Genomic DNA, 19693 nt, shown 5'->3' on the forward strand with positions numbered 1-19693 from the left:
CCCGTTTATAGTTTTCAGTTGGTACGACCCTTTACATGTTACTCCGGTTATCTTATACGGTCCTTCCCAATTCGGACCCAATTTCCCATCATTGGAGTTCTTGGTATTTAAGGTAACTTTTTGAAGTACTAAGTCCCCAACTTGAAAATGTCGAAGATTCGCCCTCCGATTGTAGTATCTTTCCATTCGTTGTTTTTGAGCGGCTAAACGAACCAGCACATTTTCGTGTAATTCGTCCGTTAGGTCAAGTTTTTCGGCCATAGCTTCCCCGTTCGAGCCATCGGTGGCGTATTGGAACCGTAGGCTCAGCTCGCCAACTTCTACGGGGATTAGAGCTTCGACCCCGTAGACTAATGAAAATGGTGTCTCCTCCGTGCTCGATTTTGACGTCGTTCTGTAAGCCCATAATACCTCCGGCAGCACTTCCCTCCATTTGTGTTTTGATGTTTCAAGTCGTTTCCTCAGATTTTGAATTATGGTTTTGTTCGTGGATTCCGCCTGTCCATTTGCACTCGGGTGATACGGAGTAGACACAATCTTCTTGATCTTCAACCCCTCGAGAAAGTTACTGACATTGTTGCCCATGAACTGAGGGCTATTATCACAGGTTATTTCGGTAGAGATACGGAAACGGCAAATGATATGGTCCCATATGAAGTCAATAACCTCCTTTTCTCTAATATTTTCAAAAGCCTGCTCTTCAACCCATTTCGAGAAGTAGTCAGTCATAAACAAAATGAATCGAGCCTTAATGAAACGAGCCTTACCTGGGGCCCACGGCAGGGGATCGATGATATCCATTCCCCATTTCATAAATGGCCACGGAGATAGCACCGGGTGCAGCAACTCTCCAGGTTGATGAATCATTGGTGCGTGCCTTTGGCAACCATCACATTTCCGGATGAAATTTTTTGCATCTTCCTTGATTCAGTTCCAGTAATAACCTGCTCTGATGATTTTTCGAACCAAGGCTTCCGCTCCAGAGTGATTACCGCAGGTACCCTCGTGGATTTCCCTCATCACATAATTTGTTTCTCCGGGACCCAAACATTTTGCCAGAGGTCCAAACAAAGATCGGCGATATAATTGATCGTCTACCAAGCAGAATCGGGTTGCTTTGGCTCGGAGCGATCGTGACTCCTTCGGGTCGCTCGGGAGCTTCCCATCTTGTAAGTAGTCAATGTATTTGTTGCGCCAATCCCATGTCAGACCCATTGCAATTCCACTGCCGAGTTCATTAATTGGATGACCGTGCCAGAATTGTACTTTCCCCCTTCAACCGAGGAGCCTAAGTTGGCTAAGGCATCCGTCTCGTTGTTCTGCTCCCTCGGTACGTGTCGCATAGTCCATTCTTTAAACCGATGCAATATCACTTGGGTTTTTCCAAGTACCTTTGCATTCGCTCATCCTTGACCTCGAAGACGCCATTGACTTAGTTCACGACCAAGAGAGAATCACATTTTGCCTCGATCACTTCGGCCCCCAAACTCCGAGCCAATTCTAAACCTGCAATCATAGCCTCATACTAGGTTTCATTGTTAGTCAATTTTATAGTTCTGATTAATTGTCTAATGACGTCACCGGCTGGGGCCTTAAGAACAATGCCCAACCCGGAACCTTTCAGGTTCGATGACCCGTCTATATGTAGAGACTAGATACCCGAAGCCTTTCCCGAGGTTAACAAAAGCTCTTTCTCTACCTCGGGAATCATGGAGGGGGTAAAGTCTGCCACAAAATCAGCTAAGATTTGAGATTTAATAGTTGTTCTAGGCTTATACTCGATATCATACCCGCTAATCTCTACGGCCCATTTAGTCAGTCTACCTGACAACTCCAATTTAAGCATGGCATTTTTTAGCGGGTAAGTAGTTACTACACATATGGGATGGCATTGAAACTAAGGTTTTAGCTTTCTCAAAGCACTTACCAATGCCAAAGCTAACTTTTCGAGATGCGGATAACGGGTCTCCGCATCTCTTAAGGTCCTACTCAGATAGTAGATTGGAAATTGTGTACCTGCTTCCTCCCGGACCAGAACACTGCTGACCACCACCTCCGATATTGCTAAGTATAGAAATAACTGTTCATCTGCCTTCGGCGTATGTAGTAAGGGCGGGCTGGTCAGGTACCGTTTCAAATCTTGCAAGGCCTTTTGGCATTCCGGTGTCCAAACGAAATCATTCTTCTTTCTTAGCATGGAGAAGAAATGGTGGCTCTTATCTGATGACCTCGAGATAAACCGACTCAAAGCCGCTATCCTCCCGGTTAATCTTTGTACTGCCTTGACATTGTTTACCACTTCGATGTCCTCAATAGCTTTGATTTTTTTCGGGTTAATTTCAATCCCTCGGTTTGATACCATGAAACCCAAGAATTTGCCTGATCGGACACCGAAGGCACATTTCTCCGGGTTCAACTTCATGTTATATTTGTGAAGTACATCAAAGTTTAAATGGTTCTCTGTTTCCAGGGACTTGACTAGCATATCATCAATATAAACTTCCATTGTTTTCCCTATCTGTTCTTCGAACATTCCGTTAACTAGGCGTTAGTAAGTTACTCCGGCATTTTTTAGCCTAAAATGGCATGACATTGTAACAATAAGTCCCATACCGAGTAATAAAAGAAGTTTTCTCTTGGTCCTCCGGGTTCATCCGGATCTGATTGTACCCGGAATAGGCATTGAGGAAACTCAACATCTCATGCCCGGCCGTCGCATCAATCATTCGATCAATGTGAGGCATGGGAAATGAATCCTTCGACCATGTTTTGTTTAGGTCTTTATAATCAGCACACATTCTAAATTTATTACCTTTCTTTGGCACCACAACAACGTTAGCTAGCCAGTCCGGGTATTTTACCTCCCAGATAGAGCCTATGTTTAAAAGCTTTTTTACCTCATCTTTTACGAAGGCATATTTTGACTCGGCCATTGGTCTCCTTTTCTGCTTCACCGGGGTGAATTTCCTATCGAGGCTGAGCTTATAAGTTGTTACTTTTGGTGGTACACCTGTCATGTCTATATGGGACCACACAAGACAATCGGCGTTAGCTTGAAGAAATTTAATTAACTTGTTCCTGAGCTTCGAGGTTAACCCCGTGCCCAGGTATACCTTTCTATCCGGTAGATGTACGAACAAGATGATTTGCTCCAACTCCTCCACGGTAGATTTGGTTGCATCCGAGTCATCCAGTAATACAAACGATCTAGGCACGCCGAAATCGCCCTCTTCACCAGCCGAGTCCGATTTCAAACACTTTCACTTAAAATGAGGCGGAGGAAATAATATACACTCCATATTATAAAGAGAAGTGGACATATGATTTAAGACATAGTCGAGATTCATAATTTTTGTAAGTTTAGCCGCTTTAAAATCAACTTCACACTAATAGAAATTTCAAATATACATGTCTGAAATTTGCATGTCGAACTTTAAGACATTTATCCTTGAACTCAAACATTTATGCCCGAACTTCCCACCAAATTTTAGATGATCATAATCTGCTGTTTTTCTATTTCTCAAGTCCCTTTACCGGATATGTACCTGTTTTGATTGTGATGGTAAGCTAAAGTTCTTTGTTAGAGATTCTAATCAATTGCTTGATTTGGTGAAAATCTAGATTTACTGCTAGCATCCTTGTCCCCAGCCCGAAGGAAATTCAGCGAAGGAATAACATGTTAATGATCCTTTGTTTTTCTTAAACAATTTGAATTCTTAATTAGTTGAGCAAGTTTACATGGTGAAAAACGGACGCAACTCCCCTCCAGTAGAGAGAGTGTCCAGTTTGTCCAATGGGCCTTTGATTTGATGACATCTGTCCAATTAGTGATCCAAGGGTTAATAATTACTTAACCAAAACCACCTCTTAAACCTTGATTAAATTAAAGACCCTTTCTGGCTTAGAACCAATTAGGCAAGATAGGAAAAGAATCCGAGAACATCGTTGGTTGCCCAAGATCCGAAAAAGATTGGTGTGGGAATTTCCTTTTATTGGAAAAAGATATTCTTACCATGGAAAATATTATGGGATTTCCTTTCTTCTTCTTTTTTTTTTTTTTTTTTTTTTTTGTCGTTCTTATGGCAGTCAATAAATGCTTAGTTCAAATGTGATTTTTCAATTGGAGTTTTACAGCGATTAGTGGAAAAGATAACATTTTGTTTCCAAGTTTTCATGTAGTTCCTGCATATAATTTATGGGAGAGAAACAGTAGTGAAGGGTGGAAAGATTACTCTTCCTGGTTTTGCTATGTATATTGATATCAATGATCGCAGTACAAATCTCTCCGACTCAATTTTAATTCTGTTCAGCTTTTTCGCTTTTCCTCACTTGGGAAAAAAATGTGGGAATCTAACCATTATGAAGTTGAATATATGAAGGAATCTGGAAAGAGTTACTATAACAATATGAAAATGATGGAGTGTTTAATTTGAAAGAGGCTGGGATTTGATGTGGAAATTAATGAACAGTGAAAATACTAGAACTTAAAGAAAGAACATGAAAATAAAAAAATAAAAGAAAAAATCATGAAACATGATATCTTCAATTTTTGTCGTAGGATAAAGAAAAACAGAGGACATAATTGAGCAAGATTCTCGCCTGTCAATAAGGAAACAGTAAAGTATAGAGGGTGCTTTAGTTCAACCATGGTTTAAGAGGTGATTTTGGTTAAATGATTATTGACCCTTAGATCACTAATTGGACAGATGTCAGCAAATCAAAGACCCACTGGAAAAACTGGACACTCCCTGTACTGGAGGGGAGCCGAGCCCGTGAAAAACAGTCTTTGATGCTAATCCATAACGCTAAACTAATTGCCTCAGTATGTGAAAATTTAGCATTGAAGAATAAATAAATTGAAAATCAGATTAGGAGGAGGGGGAAGTAGCAGTTCGTACTATTGTAACAATAATTGCATGAGGCCCATCATGGTCTATTCTACAAAAATAAATAAATGAAGTGCATGGTTCTTTCAACAAATATTGGCGTTAGAAAGAAAACAAAGGTGACAAAAGGACAAATTCTGCTTATGGCGGTACAGTTTAGTGCCAAAACATTTTGAGAACAAACAGCTAAAGCCAAAAGTATTGTGGCATATAATATAGGCCTTGCTCAGTGACGACGCCCTCAATCATTTTACAGATCCTCTAAATTATTTAGTGTGTATATGCACTACACATCTATTCTGCAAACAACAACATGCTCTTGTTCATATACATATCTCATTATTGACAAAGCTCAAGAAAATTGGAAATGGACAATCAAAGCAGCAGTACTAGTAAATGGAGAAAACTTATTCTAGTACTCAACTGTATCACTCTCGGCATAGGCTACTGTGGTGGCCCTTTAATCTCACGCCTCTACTTCCTCCACGGTGGCCAAAGAATTTGGCTTTCCAGTTGGTTAGCATGCATTGGATGGCCAATTTTTGTCATTGTCCTCATTATCGCCTATTTTTTCCGTCGTAAAACCCAAGACTCTGATACCAATTATTTCATCATAACTCGTCAGGAGTTCACTGCATCGGCTGCCTTAGGCATCCTTGTTGGACTCGCAGGCTATCTTTTCGCATGGGGACCTGCGAAACTTCCCGTTTCTACTTCAAACGTTATTTATGCAGCGCAACTCGGATTCACTGTAGTGTTTGCTTTTTTCATAGTGAAGCAGAAGTTGACAGCGTATTCGGCGAATGCGGTTGTTTTATTGATTGTTGGAGCTGGAACTTTGGCTCTTGGAGCGGACAGTGATAGACCATCAGGAGAGTCAACGAAACAGTATGTTTTGGGGTTTGTAATGACACTTTTAGCTGCGGCGTCTACAGGGCTTGCGTTGCCTTTACTGGAGTTGATTTATTTGAAGGCTCAGAAAACTGTTACTTATACCATGGTTTTGGAGATTCAGATGATCCTTAACATTTTCGGTTCTGCTTTTTGCACTGTGGGAATGATTATTAACAAGGATTTTCAGGTACCGCAAGTTCCATCTAGTATCTTTTTTTCATTAACTAAATTATGGCAGAGAATACTGAGAACTAAATCAATACTTTAAGATTCTAGAAAAAATTATGAGGGTTTGGATACTCAAAATTTTACGAAATGTATGTGTATTTTAGTTACTCTGACATGTGTGTTGGCTACTTGTTTATCATCTACTGGAGTTAAGGAGCTCTTTACTGCTAAATCTTTCAATAGAAGACCCAAGAGATGAATTGTACTCCCTCCGTTTTAATTAATATGATATAATTTGAATTGATACGGAGTTTAAAAAGAAATAAAAACTTTTGAAACTTATGATATTAAACATGTAATAACATTTGTGCTGTTATAGAACTTGTGATACTTAACATTTGTGTGGTCATAAAAGTTTCTCGTTAGGTTAAAATAAGAAATATGAAATGAAATATTTTCAAATTTAAAAGTATGTCATCATTTTGGAACACATTGAAAAGGAGAACAGGTTACATAAGCTGGAAGGTAGGGATTAGTGAACAACTAGTACTATTTTTAATTAGTTAGGCTCTTGGAAAGCGAAAAGGAACACACATACACACACACATATATAATATATAACATATAATATATATATATATTATTTTTGCAAATAAGAAATAAACATTGAACATTTGTACTCGTTATAATTTTGGTATATGAGTGTTACCTAACTATATGTTGTGTTAAATATTTACAGAGAAGAGGGTAAAAAAGGATACGAGTTATCGTGTTAAAATTGTAAAATTTGTTATTCATCGTCAAGCAAGTCGCCTTAATTTTTTCCTGGCTAGTTTAAAGAACAAAGAGATGGATGTTTTGGAATAAGAATCAACAAACTGTAGGATCATAAAAATATATAACTCAGACATCAATGCAGAAGGTAGATCATGTTTGAAAACATTTCTTTATTATACTTAGTAATTATAATCGTTTTCTACAATATGTTTGGCAATTATAAAAGCTATGTATCTCTTGTTTGGCAACTTAATTATATAATACTTTCTTCTTTTATTCATTATAATGACATATCTGATGATCGGCATAGAATGATAGAAGGAAGAAATTATTCATTTCTCTATTTCTTTTCGAAATATAAGTAAATCAATTTTGAAGTCGAGTTAAGCCCAATGTTAATTTCTTTTCGTAGTATTACAGTAAGTCTATTCATTGTTTACTCAATGTTACGTTAGAGCCCCATCTTATTACCCATGTTCCAAAATCCAAATGCTCAGTACTAGGATGCGCGGATCAATTTACATACCAAACATGAAGTGTTTCCGGAAATTCTCACAATGCAAATTTTGCAGGCGATTTCGAGGGAGGCAAGCCAATTTGAGCTAGGAGAAGCTAAATATTATTTAGTACTAGTATGGAGTGCCATTATTTGGCAATTTTCGACACTGGGAATCGTTGGAGTAGTCCAATACGGTTCATCTTTGCTATGTGGAATTTTAATTGCTTTCTTACTTCCACTCACAGAAGTATTAGGTGTGCTTTTATATCATGAAAGATTTCAAGCTACAAAGGGGCTTGCTATATTCCTCTCTCTTTGGGGATTTGTTTCATACATCTATGGTGAAATGAAACAAAGCCAGAAGAAGAAAGAGGAGAATCAAATTCCCCAAACACAAATGTCTCAAACCTCACTGGTACTCTGATATATTGGTAAATCAAGTACTTTTCTTTTGTATAATGTAATGAATAATTTCTACTTTGTTGTCCTATCTTAGTAGTTAGTAGTGTGCAGTATCAAGGTATGTTTAGCATAAAATAAAAAAATACCAGTATGAAATAACACAGGAACTTTTACACAAGTAGTCGGCCGGTTCTCACCGATATACATTATTTATACACTGATTTATATACGAATATACATGTTGTACATGAATCATATATCCGCCGACTATTTTCAATTTAAACAATTGGGCGAGTGGTTGTTTAGATTAATTCTTCAATAAAAAAAGTCATGCAAAAATATTGTAGTATACTATTGAATAGACAGGGCCAAGCCCATCTATAGCAACAAAAAAACAGTGGTGGTTTTTACTTGGAGCAACCCATCAGGCTTTTGTTGAACTTGGTGAGCACAGACCCGTTATCCTTACACTGTACAGAGCAAGAGCTATTCGTTGCTCTATGAAACCAGCCTCGTTGCTCTATGAAACCAGCCTCACGCAGTCCGCCCCGCTTTAGGGGAGAGAAAATAGCCCATAAACCCAACCTGCCGGATCAGCCCGGCATTCCACCACATTAATGCCCCCACTTGGGTTACAAGCCTATGCTTAGATAGGGCAGGCCAGAAAATAGCCCAAGGTCTGTTTAGCATAAAATAAAAAAATACCAGTATGAAATAACACAGGAACCTTTACACAAGTAGTCGGCCGGTTCTCACTGATATACATTATTTATACATTAATTTATATACGAATATACATGTTGTACATGAATCATATATCCGCCGACTATTTTCAATTTAAACAATTGGGCGAGTGGTTGTTTAGATTAATTCTTCAATAAAAAAAAGTCATGCAAAAATATTGTAGTATACTATTGAATAGGCAGGGCCAAGCCCATCTATAGCAACAAAAAAACAGCGGTGGTTTTGGGCAATTCGCAGAATTGCCCTTCTTTTGGGGTGGTCTTTAAATTTTGCCCCTCATATTTGCGGTCTTTAAATTTTGCCCTTCATATTTGTGGTCTTTAAGTTTTGCCCTTAGCTTGGATACCGAGGTTTTGGGTTCGAACCCCCGCTCAAGCATAAAATAAAGAAATAATTTCGCAAGGCGGGGTGGAGGGAGTGTCCCCTCCTCCGCATAACTTCCTTAAGGAAAACTAAAGTTATGCCGAGGGCATAACTTTTCCTCAAGACATAGTTTAGTTATGCCTTGTGGAGCAAAACTTTTCCTTAAGGAACTATGCCTTATGGGGCAGATTTTTTAATTAAGGCATAACCAAAAGTATGCCTTAACTAAAAGTGTGCCTTGAAAAGTTTTAAAAAAAAAATGTCTCAAGGCAAAGTCTGCCCCCTCCGGCATAACTTCCTTAAGGAAAAACTAAAGTTATGCCGGAGGGGGCATAATTTAGTTTTGCCTTATGGGGCAAAACTTTTCCTTAAGGAATTATGCCTTATGGGGCAGACTTTTAATTAAGGCATAACCAAAAGTATGCCTTAACTAAAAGTTTAAAAAAAAAAAAAAAATGTCTCAAGGCAAAGTCTGCCCCCCAATAACTTCCTTAAGGAAAACTAAAGTTATGCCGGAGGGCATAACTTTTCTCAAGGTATAATTTAGTTTTGCCTTATGGGGCAAAATTTTTCCTTAAGGAACTATGCCTTATGGGCATATTTTTTAAGTAAGGCATAACCAAAAGTATGCCTTAACTAAAGTGTGCCTTTAAAAGTTTTAAAAAAAAAAATGTCTCAAGGCAAAGTCTCATTTCCTCCGCATAACTTCCTTAAGGAAAAACTAAAGTTATGCCGAGGGGGCATAACTTTTCCTCAAGGCATAATTTAGTTTTGCCTTATGGGGCAAAATTTTTCCTTAAGGAACTATGCCTTATGGGATATACTTTTAATTAAGGCATAACCAAAAGTATGCCTTAACTAAAAGTGTGCCTTGAAAAGTTAAAAAAAAAAAAAAAAAAATGTCTCAAGGCAAAGTCGCCCCCTCCGCATAACTTTGGTTTTTCCTTAAGGATTGTATCTTGCCGGATCCGCATACACTCTCCCACCCCGTCTTGCAAAATTATTTTTTTATTTTATGCCCGAACGGGGTTCGAACCTAGAACCTCGGTATCCAAGCGAAGGGCAAAACTTAAAGAACACAAATATGAGGGGCAAAATTTAAAGACCACCCCAAAAGAAGGGCAATCCGTGCAAAAAATTGGGTGGTTTTTACTTGGAGCAACCCATCAGGCTTTTGTTGAACTTGGTGAGCACAGACCCGTTATCCTTCCACTATACAGAGCAAGAGCTATTCGTTGCTCTGTGAAACCAGCCTCACGCAGTCCGCCCCGCTTTAGGGGCGGAGAGAAATTACCCAGCTCAGCGAGCAATATTCTATCACATTCACTTATAACTAGGAAAGATCTTTCTTTAGATGTCGATGTCGGACAATTGGAAAATGGTTTGTATTTATCTTTATTCCAAATATGCTAATCACCATCAACTACAAAAATTCAATCACCTATAACTGTGTGAGCTAGCTAAGGATAAAATTAAGGGTGTGTTCGATACGGAGGAATTTTCTTGGAAAGTAAGTGCATTTTTACTTAGTTTTTCAGGTTCAGTTGGGTAGTGGAAAATAAGTGAATTCATACTTATTTTCTCATGTTCGGTTGGGTAGTGGAAAATAAGTGAATTCGTACTTATTTTCTTATGTTCGGTTGGTTGATAGAAAACATTTTTCAAAAAATACTCACCCAAGCCCCACTAACCCCACTCCAAACCCACCACCCTCACACCTACCCTACCCCCAACCAAATCCCACCCCACCCAACTACCACCTTCAAACGCACTTCATCTTTACCTCCCCCTACCCCACACCACCACCCACCCCAACCCACCCCACCCACACCACTGCTCCATCTAACCCTCCCAACCCCCCCGCACCCCCTCCCAAATTTTCTATATCATATATTTTAGTTACTTTTATAAAAAAAAATTAAAATGGGAAATTTTTTCTTACCACCCACAACCTAACCCCACCACCCACCCCACATTAACAACGCAAACTTTTCATTTCTATAATGGTAAAATTAAATATGAACTAGAAAATTCGAGAGGGGCAGAGGGTGTAGAAAATCAAAAAAGAGAGTTTTTCAAACTTTTTTTTTTTTAAATAATAATAATTTTTTTTTGGAGGGAGTGGTGGGTTGTTGGGTTGGGAAGGGGGGGGGGGGGAGAGAGGGCGTTGGGTGTCGTAGAAAACCAAAAAAATATATACTTTTCAAAATGTTTTTTTTTTAAATTAATTTTTTTTTGGGGGGTGGGGTGGGCGCGGGGGTGGTCGTGGGAGTGGGTTATGTAAAAAACCAAAAAAAAAAAAAAAAAAAATCTTTTTAAAAATTTTTTAAGGAAAAAATAATTTTTTTTGGGGGGGGGGGGGGGTGAGGTGTGGGGTTGTGGGAGTAGTTGGAGTTTGGTGGTTGGGGGTGGGTTGGTTGGTGGTAGGATAGTTGGTAAAATGTCACTTGTAGACTTGTTTTCCTACTTTGATTAGGGAAGTCATTTTTCTTATTTTTAAGGAATTTATTTTCCTAAAGAAAAATATTTTTCAAATTTTTTGACAAAACGAACATGAGAAAATTGAAAAACATTTTTCGGAAAATATTTTCCTCCATACCGAACACACGTAAGAGTTTCAAGTTTCCTAATTAGGCTAGCTTTAAGTCTTCCGCTGCAATGTATCTTTTGTATAATCAGCCTGATAATTATCTCAGAACTTCTTGTGATATATTTAAAGATATTTCAGTTACTTTCGTGTCAAATATGGTATAGGCAGCTTGCCAGTGTCATTCTGTAAATTTCAGCTTTAACATTCCTCTCGTTAGCATATCTATATTGCCGGTGTTAACGCATTTTTCCAGTTTATTGCTTTCCTATCAATGTCTTACCACTTCAAATGTTTCTCCCATATAGCAACAGAGAAAGTTAATAAGGACTTAACTAGCAGATTTCTCTTGCGGATAAGATAAAAATAAACTCTAGATCTTTGAATAAAAAAAATGTTAAAAGCATTAATTTATTTCATAATTTTATAAAAACATGTAGAATTTCCTCCAGTTTTATGACCCAGTATTCTCATTATTGTGGGAGTTTTAAAAGGAAAAGATAACTCATCGTGGAGACTGGGGATGATTGTAAGGCCTTTATGGAGTAAAAAGTAAAGAAAATCGCTCTTTAATCCTTACAGACGAACTCTTTGTTGATAGAAGTTAAAATGGTTATTTGAATCAAAAACATGTTCAATATATTATGTAATAAAATATAACAATTAGATAAGTTTTTTCATTATTTAATCTTCGTATTATAGTCTCAATATAACTTGTTCACAAACTACAATAATTTCAGGCTCAAACTAACTTATAAGTTGAGTTGTTGACTGTATACGATATTGCTTGCGTAAAATCATGTACACACTATTGGGCAAACACTCCTCCCCTTTATTATAATGGTCACAAGTCGCAACACTATCAGTGTTTGTTTCTGCTAATTGAGAATAATATACATGGTCACAAACTTACATTTGAGGCTGTCTATTTGTAACACCTCATATTCTTTCTGAATTACCTCTTACCATGATACTCTTGATTAATCGGATTTCAAAAGGCGATTCTTTATCCATTACTCATGACGAATGATTAATAAAAAATTGTCTATCTTCTTAGGGAATTAAGAAACTTCCTCAACCTTATTGTTTGAGAAAAATATTTTCATGTCCTATATTCGTAGTTGTGCAGGATGAAGGTCTGTTTAGCATTTAACCAAAAAAAGGAGGTCTGCTTAGCATAAAATAAAATATTGAGGTATACATCGAATTACCTCCTACCATGATACCCTTCATTAATCGGATTTCAAAAGACGATTCTTTATCCATTACTCTTGACGAATGATTAATAAAAAATTGTCTATCTTCTTAGAGAATTAAGAAACTTCCTCAAAATTATTGTTTGAGAAAAATATTTTCGTGTCCTATATTAGTAGTTGTGCAGTATGAAGGTATGTCTAGCATTTAACCAAAAAAAGGAGATTTGTTTAGCAAAAAATAAAATATTGAGGCTAGGGCTATTCACGGTTTTGGTTAAAACCAAAATCAAACCGAAAATTTAACCAAACCGATATTTGGTTTGGTAAGGTTTGATTTGGTTTTAAATTTTAAAAACCGATAATATTTGTTTGGTTATGGTTCTATTAAAAAATAACCGAATAAATAACCAAACCAAACCGATAAATTATATACATAAATTTTATAATTATTTATATGTATAATATTAGTTTTTCATAAATAATTATAAATATTTTATACCTTTTAATCATTAATTTGATTTTTGGTCTACTTATTTCACATGATTGTTTAAGGCCCATATTTTTAAAAATATGTCCAAGCCTATGTCTTTAAGTCTTTTAACTTTTTAAGTGTTAAAGTGTAAACCTACTAACAGAAGCGCACGTTAGAGTCTAATGTCTTTAATTTAAATTTTTAGCCTTTCTTCGTCAGCCATTTGATTTTAGGTTGTTTCTTCTTTTTTTTCGAATTTATACCTTTCTTTTTTTTTTTTTCTGTCGAATGGGTCCTAAACTTCTAATATTTTTCATATGAAAAGGACAGAGGTTTTAGATTTGGAGGTTCCTATAGAAAATACTTCAGTAACATCAGCATTTGCTACAACTCAAGCACATAGTAATGCCTTAATACTTCTTTCGTGGGTAATCCTCCTAAAAAGCAGAAAAGAACAACTTCTTATAGTTGAGACCCTAGCCTTGGGGATAATGCTAGAAAAACATCTGAAGTTTGGGATCATTACATAAAGTCTTTTTAATAAATTGGGAGAACTGAGGGCAAAATGCAAGTACTGTCCCAAAGTTTGAGATCATTACACAAAGTTTTTTTATTTCATATATTTTCATTTTAATTTTAGGTAGTCTTTATGTTTAATTAATATGTATGTGTGTAACAACAACTAAAAGCTCCTATGCTCTACTTTATTTCCAGGTATGTATATTAAGATGACAAAAATGGTACAGCCACTACTAAGTTTTTAGCTCTATATATGTAATAGTTTAGCAACTTTGGGTAACTTGAGTACTACACTATCACTAATAGTGAAAATGTTTCAATGATGTATATTCCACCTTAAACTATAAATAAAAGTTATTGTTACATGTCTTTTTCAACTTTTTAATGTTTTACTGATAAGTCTCATGGCTACTAGTCATAAACCGAAAAATCGAACCAAACCGATAATAGCCAAACCGGTGGTTATTATTTTATTTGGTTTGGTTATGGTTTTAGACATTTAAAAACCAACTAAATTGGTTTGGTTATGGTTTTAATCAATAACCGAACCATGAACACCCCTAATTGAGGCATACATCCGATTCTTTATCCATTACTCTTGACGAATGATTAATAAAAAATTGTCTATCTTCTTAGAGAATTAAGAAACCTCGTCAACATTTATTGTTTGAGAAAAATATTTTCATGTCCTATATTAGTAGATGTGCAGTAAGAAGGTCTGTTTAGCATTTAACCAAAAAAAGGAGGTCAGTTTAGCATAAAATAAAATATTGAGGTATACATCAAATCACCTCCTACCATGATACCCTTCATTAATCGGATTTCAAAAGACGATTCTTTATCCATTACTCTTGGCGAATGATTAATAAAAAATTGTCTATCTTCTTAGAGAAATAAGAAACTTCCTCAACCTTATTGTTTTAAAAAAATATTTTCATGTCCTATATTAGTAGATGTGCAGTAAGAAGGTCTGTTTAGCATTTAACCAAAAAAAGGAGGTCAGTTTAGAATAAAAATAAAATATTGAAGTATGCATTGAATAAATTGGCCCAAGGTCCATTTTTCGGAATAAACTGGCCCAAGGTCCATTTTTAGCGGAAAAAAGTGGTGGTTTATAATTGGAGCAGCCCATCAGGCTTTTGTTGGACTGAGTGAGCACTGACCTGTAGGGGTGTACATGGATCGGGTTAGTTCGAATTTTTTAAACTCCAAACCAAACCAAGTGCGTCGCTTTTTAAATTTATACACCAAACTAAACCAATAAAATTCGGGTTTTTTTGAATCTCGGGTTTTCTCGAATTATTCGGTTTTCTCGGATTTTTTGGGTTTTTTTTCGAAATAGTCTTGATACAAAACATATAACTTTTACTTCAAATATTTCTTTAGTTCTAGTAAAGATACAACTATATAATTAAGGTGTTTCTTAAGAAAATAACACAAAATGTGAGAAGAGTGATGACATTGTATTAAAATATTCAACAAAAGCTAATAAATTTGGTCAAAATAAATATTGCTAATTAACAAGCCATAAAGAAAATGACCATAATCTAAAAATACTAAGTCATGCTAAAATAAGTACGGCTAATAAGTATTAATTACATGACAAAGAAATAAAACTTAAGTTATGTTTTTTCACTCTCTAAATAAATTATGCAAAATTGAAGAATAGATATCCAACATTATTATCATTCCTAGTGGTAAATTGAACTTCTTTTGTTAGCATTAGTGTTGAGTTAGTTTTGGTTTGGACTTTATTTGAATTGGACTTTATTTGAGTTACTAACATCCATAGGATATAAAATTTATTGACATTCAAAATTCGAAGTTCAAACTTGAATAATATGATAATAGTTAAAGAACTACGAAAAAATTTAAGAAATATTTATAAATTACATTATAAATAAATACTTTTACGTATAAAATATTTTAAAATTTGAATACATATAATATCAAATTAGTTTGATTCAATTTGACTTTTTTTAATTAAAAATCAAACCTCAAATTTTTTTTTCAACACCAAACCAAGTCAATTTGATACGCGATTTATCAATTTACTTTTGTACAAACCTACTGAACTACTGACCCGTTGTCCTTCCACTGCATAGAGCGAAACCTGTTCGTTGCTCTGCGAAACCAGCCTCACGCGGTCCACCCTGCTTTCGGAGCCAAGCGACCCATGCCTTAACTTGGGCCACGTAGCCCAAGTCTATGCTTGCAGAGGGCAGGCCAAAGATCAGCCCACATAGCCCAACCTGGATCAGCCCAACATTCCACCAACGCACCCCGTTGGGTTAGAAGCCTCAGTGACCAAAAGCGGCGTTCCGTCACATTCACTTATAACTAGGAAAAATCTTTCTTTAGCTGTCGATGTGGGAACATTTGGGAAATGACTTACATTTATATTTATTTTGTGGTGTACCGGTAATTGGATTAATGTTTTAGAATGCCTATTTATAAATAACGGAAAAGGGTCAAATATACCCTTCTACTTTATTTTATTACCGAACTTAATCCCCCGTTATATTTTTTCACCATACATATCCCCCGTTATATTTTTCAAATCAACCGTCCATCAAAGCTTCTAAATCTAAAATCATCGCCATTCTAACGGAGGCGCCACCTTAAGCAGCCTTTTTAATTAAACAACCCAACCAACAAACTAGAAACCCCATCCGAATAAAACCCAAGACACGCCCGACCCATTTCCCCTCTTATTTTTTCATCTCTCTTCTCCTTTTCACTCTCTCAACTTTAGTTAGAAACCCATAAAAAAAAAAAAAAAAAAAAAAACTGATTTTCTTGCCACATGCATTCAAGGAATGGGTTCGTTGTATAGAAGAGGAACAAGAGCAATGAGTGACCTCATTGTTGCTCATGTAATCGAATCAGTAACAAAACAAGAACTGAAAATTAGTGGTGAACTCGGTGCTTGAAATTACGAATTGGTTTGATTGTTTGGAGCTGCTCTTTTGTGTTGCAATTGATATAAAGAGCTGGATAAAATTAAAAAATTCGAACTCCGATTGTTGGGTTCTTAAAAAAATTGTCGAAGTGCTAAATTATTCTACTGAAGTTGATTGGGTCTGTTTTGTTGAGCGAAGATCTTAGATTAACTACTGATTTTGGCTTCGTTAAACAAGATTTCCAAGTAAAAGAGTTGTTGGGTTCCTTGGTGAATGGGATTTCTGGCATTGGAACTTTGAAATCGAAACTTGATAGTACTTTGGAATTGACAGCCATTTTCTCTGTTTCAGGAAAACAAAGGATGAGAGAAAACGCATTGTTCAAGTGTAGCAACAAACGAGTGACGAATTGACCGACTGTTTGATTGTTTTCCAGCAACATTTGTGTTGTTTATTAACACCCTGTTTGGATGGTCGTTCCCCATGGAAGTTGAGCATTAGATTTTCTCCATTTTTACTGATGAGAGAGGTTTTTAATTTGGAGTGGGGATCCGACGGGTTATGGGCCGGTACGGGTATTTTTATGTTGGGTTGGTTCTTCCTCTCAGTCAAACTAAGGGTATATTTAGAACTTTACGGGACGGTAGGGGTATGTATGGCGAAAAAGTATAACGGGGATTAAGTTCAATAATAAAATAAAGTAGAGGGGCATATTTGACCCTTTTCCGTATAAATAAACCAGTTTTCATCAACCGAAAATAAAAGAGGAGCAAACCAGTATAGCTTGGGTTACATTATAGGAGATTATGACAAATGGACCAACTCAGTTTCGTTATATTCTATGTCAGATTTGGTTACCAGCCCAAATATTTATAACAAGTATAAGCTATATTTGTTACCGAAACTTTGTCCTGTCTCGGTACAGAGCAACTATAAATAAATAGATATGTGGACAATGCAAGGGTCATTAGTGATTTTAAATTGCTGCACGAGCATATTATTACTGTTTTAAGCTGGCTTTGCTGCGCTCCAGCCTCCATGATCATGATAAGTGATACCAACCCCACGTTCATTAGCAGAAATAACAATGTTATAGCAAGTCATACTATCAATTATTCTAGAGTCATATTAGGTTAGGACAAACATTAAAGTGCTGATGTTTAATCATTTTTACGGAAGTTTTGAGAGTTTTTTAAACGAAATGTATGATATTAGATTTAGTTCACTACATATAGTCACATATTGGACGTGCCGCCTCCCATCAAATTAAGCTATAAGTGAAGTTAAAAATGCCATCTCGTTATCGCATTGCAACGGCTTATACTTATTGTTCTCCACCTCCACCTCCACCAAGTCTGCCGTCTCATGATCCGAAATCGCCACCTCCCCCAGTGACGATTCCTATAGCTCCACTGCCAAATTTAACACCTCCCGGTGGTAGTAATGATACGCCGCCTGTAAAACCTCCTGATCAACAAGGTGGAAATATCCCACCCTCACCACCAACATTGCCACCACAACTAGTTCCTCCGCCCCCTCCCTCATCAAGTTCAAATCCTGGATCCGTCTCTACTCCTCCTCCGAGTGGTCCTGGCAACCAACTACAACCACCAACATCTTCTCCTCCAGGTCCTCTTCCACCACCACAAATTCCGAGTTCACCACCAAACACTTCCAATAGTCCTCTTTCACCTCCACAAACTCCGAGTTCACCACCAAACACTTCCAATAATCCTATTTCACCACCACAAACTCCAGGTTCACCACCAAACAATTCCAAGATTCCACCTTCACCAACTTCTTCACCATCAAATACCTCGCAATCTCCATCTTCTTCACCAGGAACACCATCTTCTACGCCACCACAAAACTCGCAATCACCACGGCTAGCACCTTCATCACTACCTTCAGAAGGTGGTAAAGTCCCTTCACTATCTCCATTAAGTCCACCTCCTTCGGCATTAACACCACTTCCCACACCGACTATTCCTTCGAGTACTTTTCCTCCTCCACCATCTAGTAATAGTATTGATGTTGCTCCGCCATCAGGGGGAGGCGGAAAGCACACATCAATTATTGCGGTAGGCGTATCAATAGGGGGTATCTTCTTCCTAGCATTTGCTGTTGCTCTCTTTTGCTTATACAAGAAGAAAAAGAAGCGCGTCATGGTCCCAACTGCAGCTTCTTCTTGATATCTCAAAACGCCGATACATATTACGCTGTAAATTTTGAATATTGTGTTAATATTTCTGTCTTGTATGCCTTTTCTTCTATGTTCTTGTTATGCATATGTTTAATTTGCCATGTTATATCCAGTGATCTAAACTGGCAAAATAAGAAAATGCAGGGGATTTATGGTATTTGAGATTTATCTCTGCTTTATTTTAAACGGCGTTTGATGTCTTGCAAATTCTGTACGTAAAGAATTTAATAAGATTGTCCCAGTCATCTGTAGATGATTAAAGATTTCCTGTTTAAATAGGTGTATTTCAGCCTTTCACTAATTTCACTAATGTCCTAATATGCCATAGCTTGCTAGTTGCTCCAAGTCTCCTTGCATACATATTAACACATTCCCCAAGCTAAAAGTCATGCTTGAACGCTAAACTAAAAGTCAAAATAAGCTTACACTCCCAAAGCAAGAATTCATAAAAATCAATGAAAAATAACATATTGAATAAAATGGATATCCATAATATCCATCTGGATATCTATTTTTTAGTGGATAATATCTACTCCCATGATTTTTTCACTTTTATTTGTCCCCTTTTGATTTTGCACGCTCCTCAAGAATTAATAAATAAAATGTATATTTTACCATAATACCCATATTAATTGGTGTATAGTCTCATTAGACTTTGAGATTGATTTGAAAATGTGTAATTAATGTAAGGGTAAAACAAGAAGAAAAAAGGGTCGGTCTTTTCTTGATATGCTAAAGTGAACAAGTAAAAGTGAAAATTTATTTTGAAAATGATAAAGATAAAAATAAACGGAGAGAGTATATTTGATGATTAATTGCTTAGGTATCCAACTCATATGTAATGGGTCGGATTGGATGGTTACTTGTTTTTTTCTTAAACCATTTCATGAGGAAAACTAGAGCTCATATACGCCATCCCCCAAAAAAAATCTTAACGCTAGAAAATCAAGTCACAAAACTAAAATAGTATAACAAGTATGTAGATGCGGTTCAATTTGTCTGATAATGAACTTCAAAGGTAACACAAAACAAGCCACTAACAAGAAGAAAAGAATTGCTGGTAATGCATAAGCATATAAA

The 19693-nt window shown here is 36.6% G+C and overlaps 1 protein-coding gene across 1 annotated transcript; it reads left to right on the forward strand.

Moving 5' to 3' along the window:
* Positions 1-5166: 5166 nt before the first annotated feature.
* On the forward strand, positions 5167-7804 carry LOC132035378 (purine permease 3-like). Its single transcript, XM_059425634.1, has 2 exons — positions 5167-5967; positions 7298-7804. The coding sequence occupies exons 1-2, from the start codon at positions 5254-5256 to the stop codon at positions 7646-7648; spliced, it is 1065 nt and encodes a 354-aa protein (XP_059281617.1). The 5' UTR covers positions 5167-5253; the 3' UTR covers positions 7649-7804.
* Positions 7805-19693: the final 11889 nt, after the last annotated feature.

Source organism: Lycium ferocissimum, chromosome 10 (genome assembly GCF_029784015.1).
Source record: "Lycium ferocissimum isolate CSIRO_LF1 chromosome 10, AGI_CSIRO_Lferr_CH_V1, whole genome shotgun sequence".
In the NCBI taxonomy this organism is placed as follows: Eukaryota; Viridiplantae; Streptophyta; class Magnoliopsida; order Solanales; family Solanaceae; genus Lycium; species Lycium ferocissimum.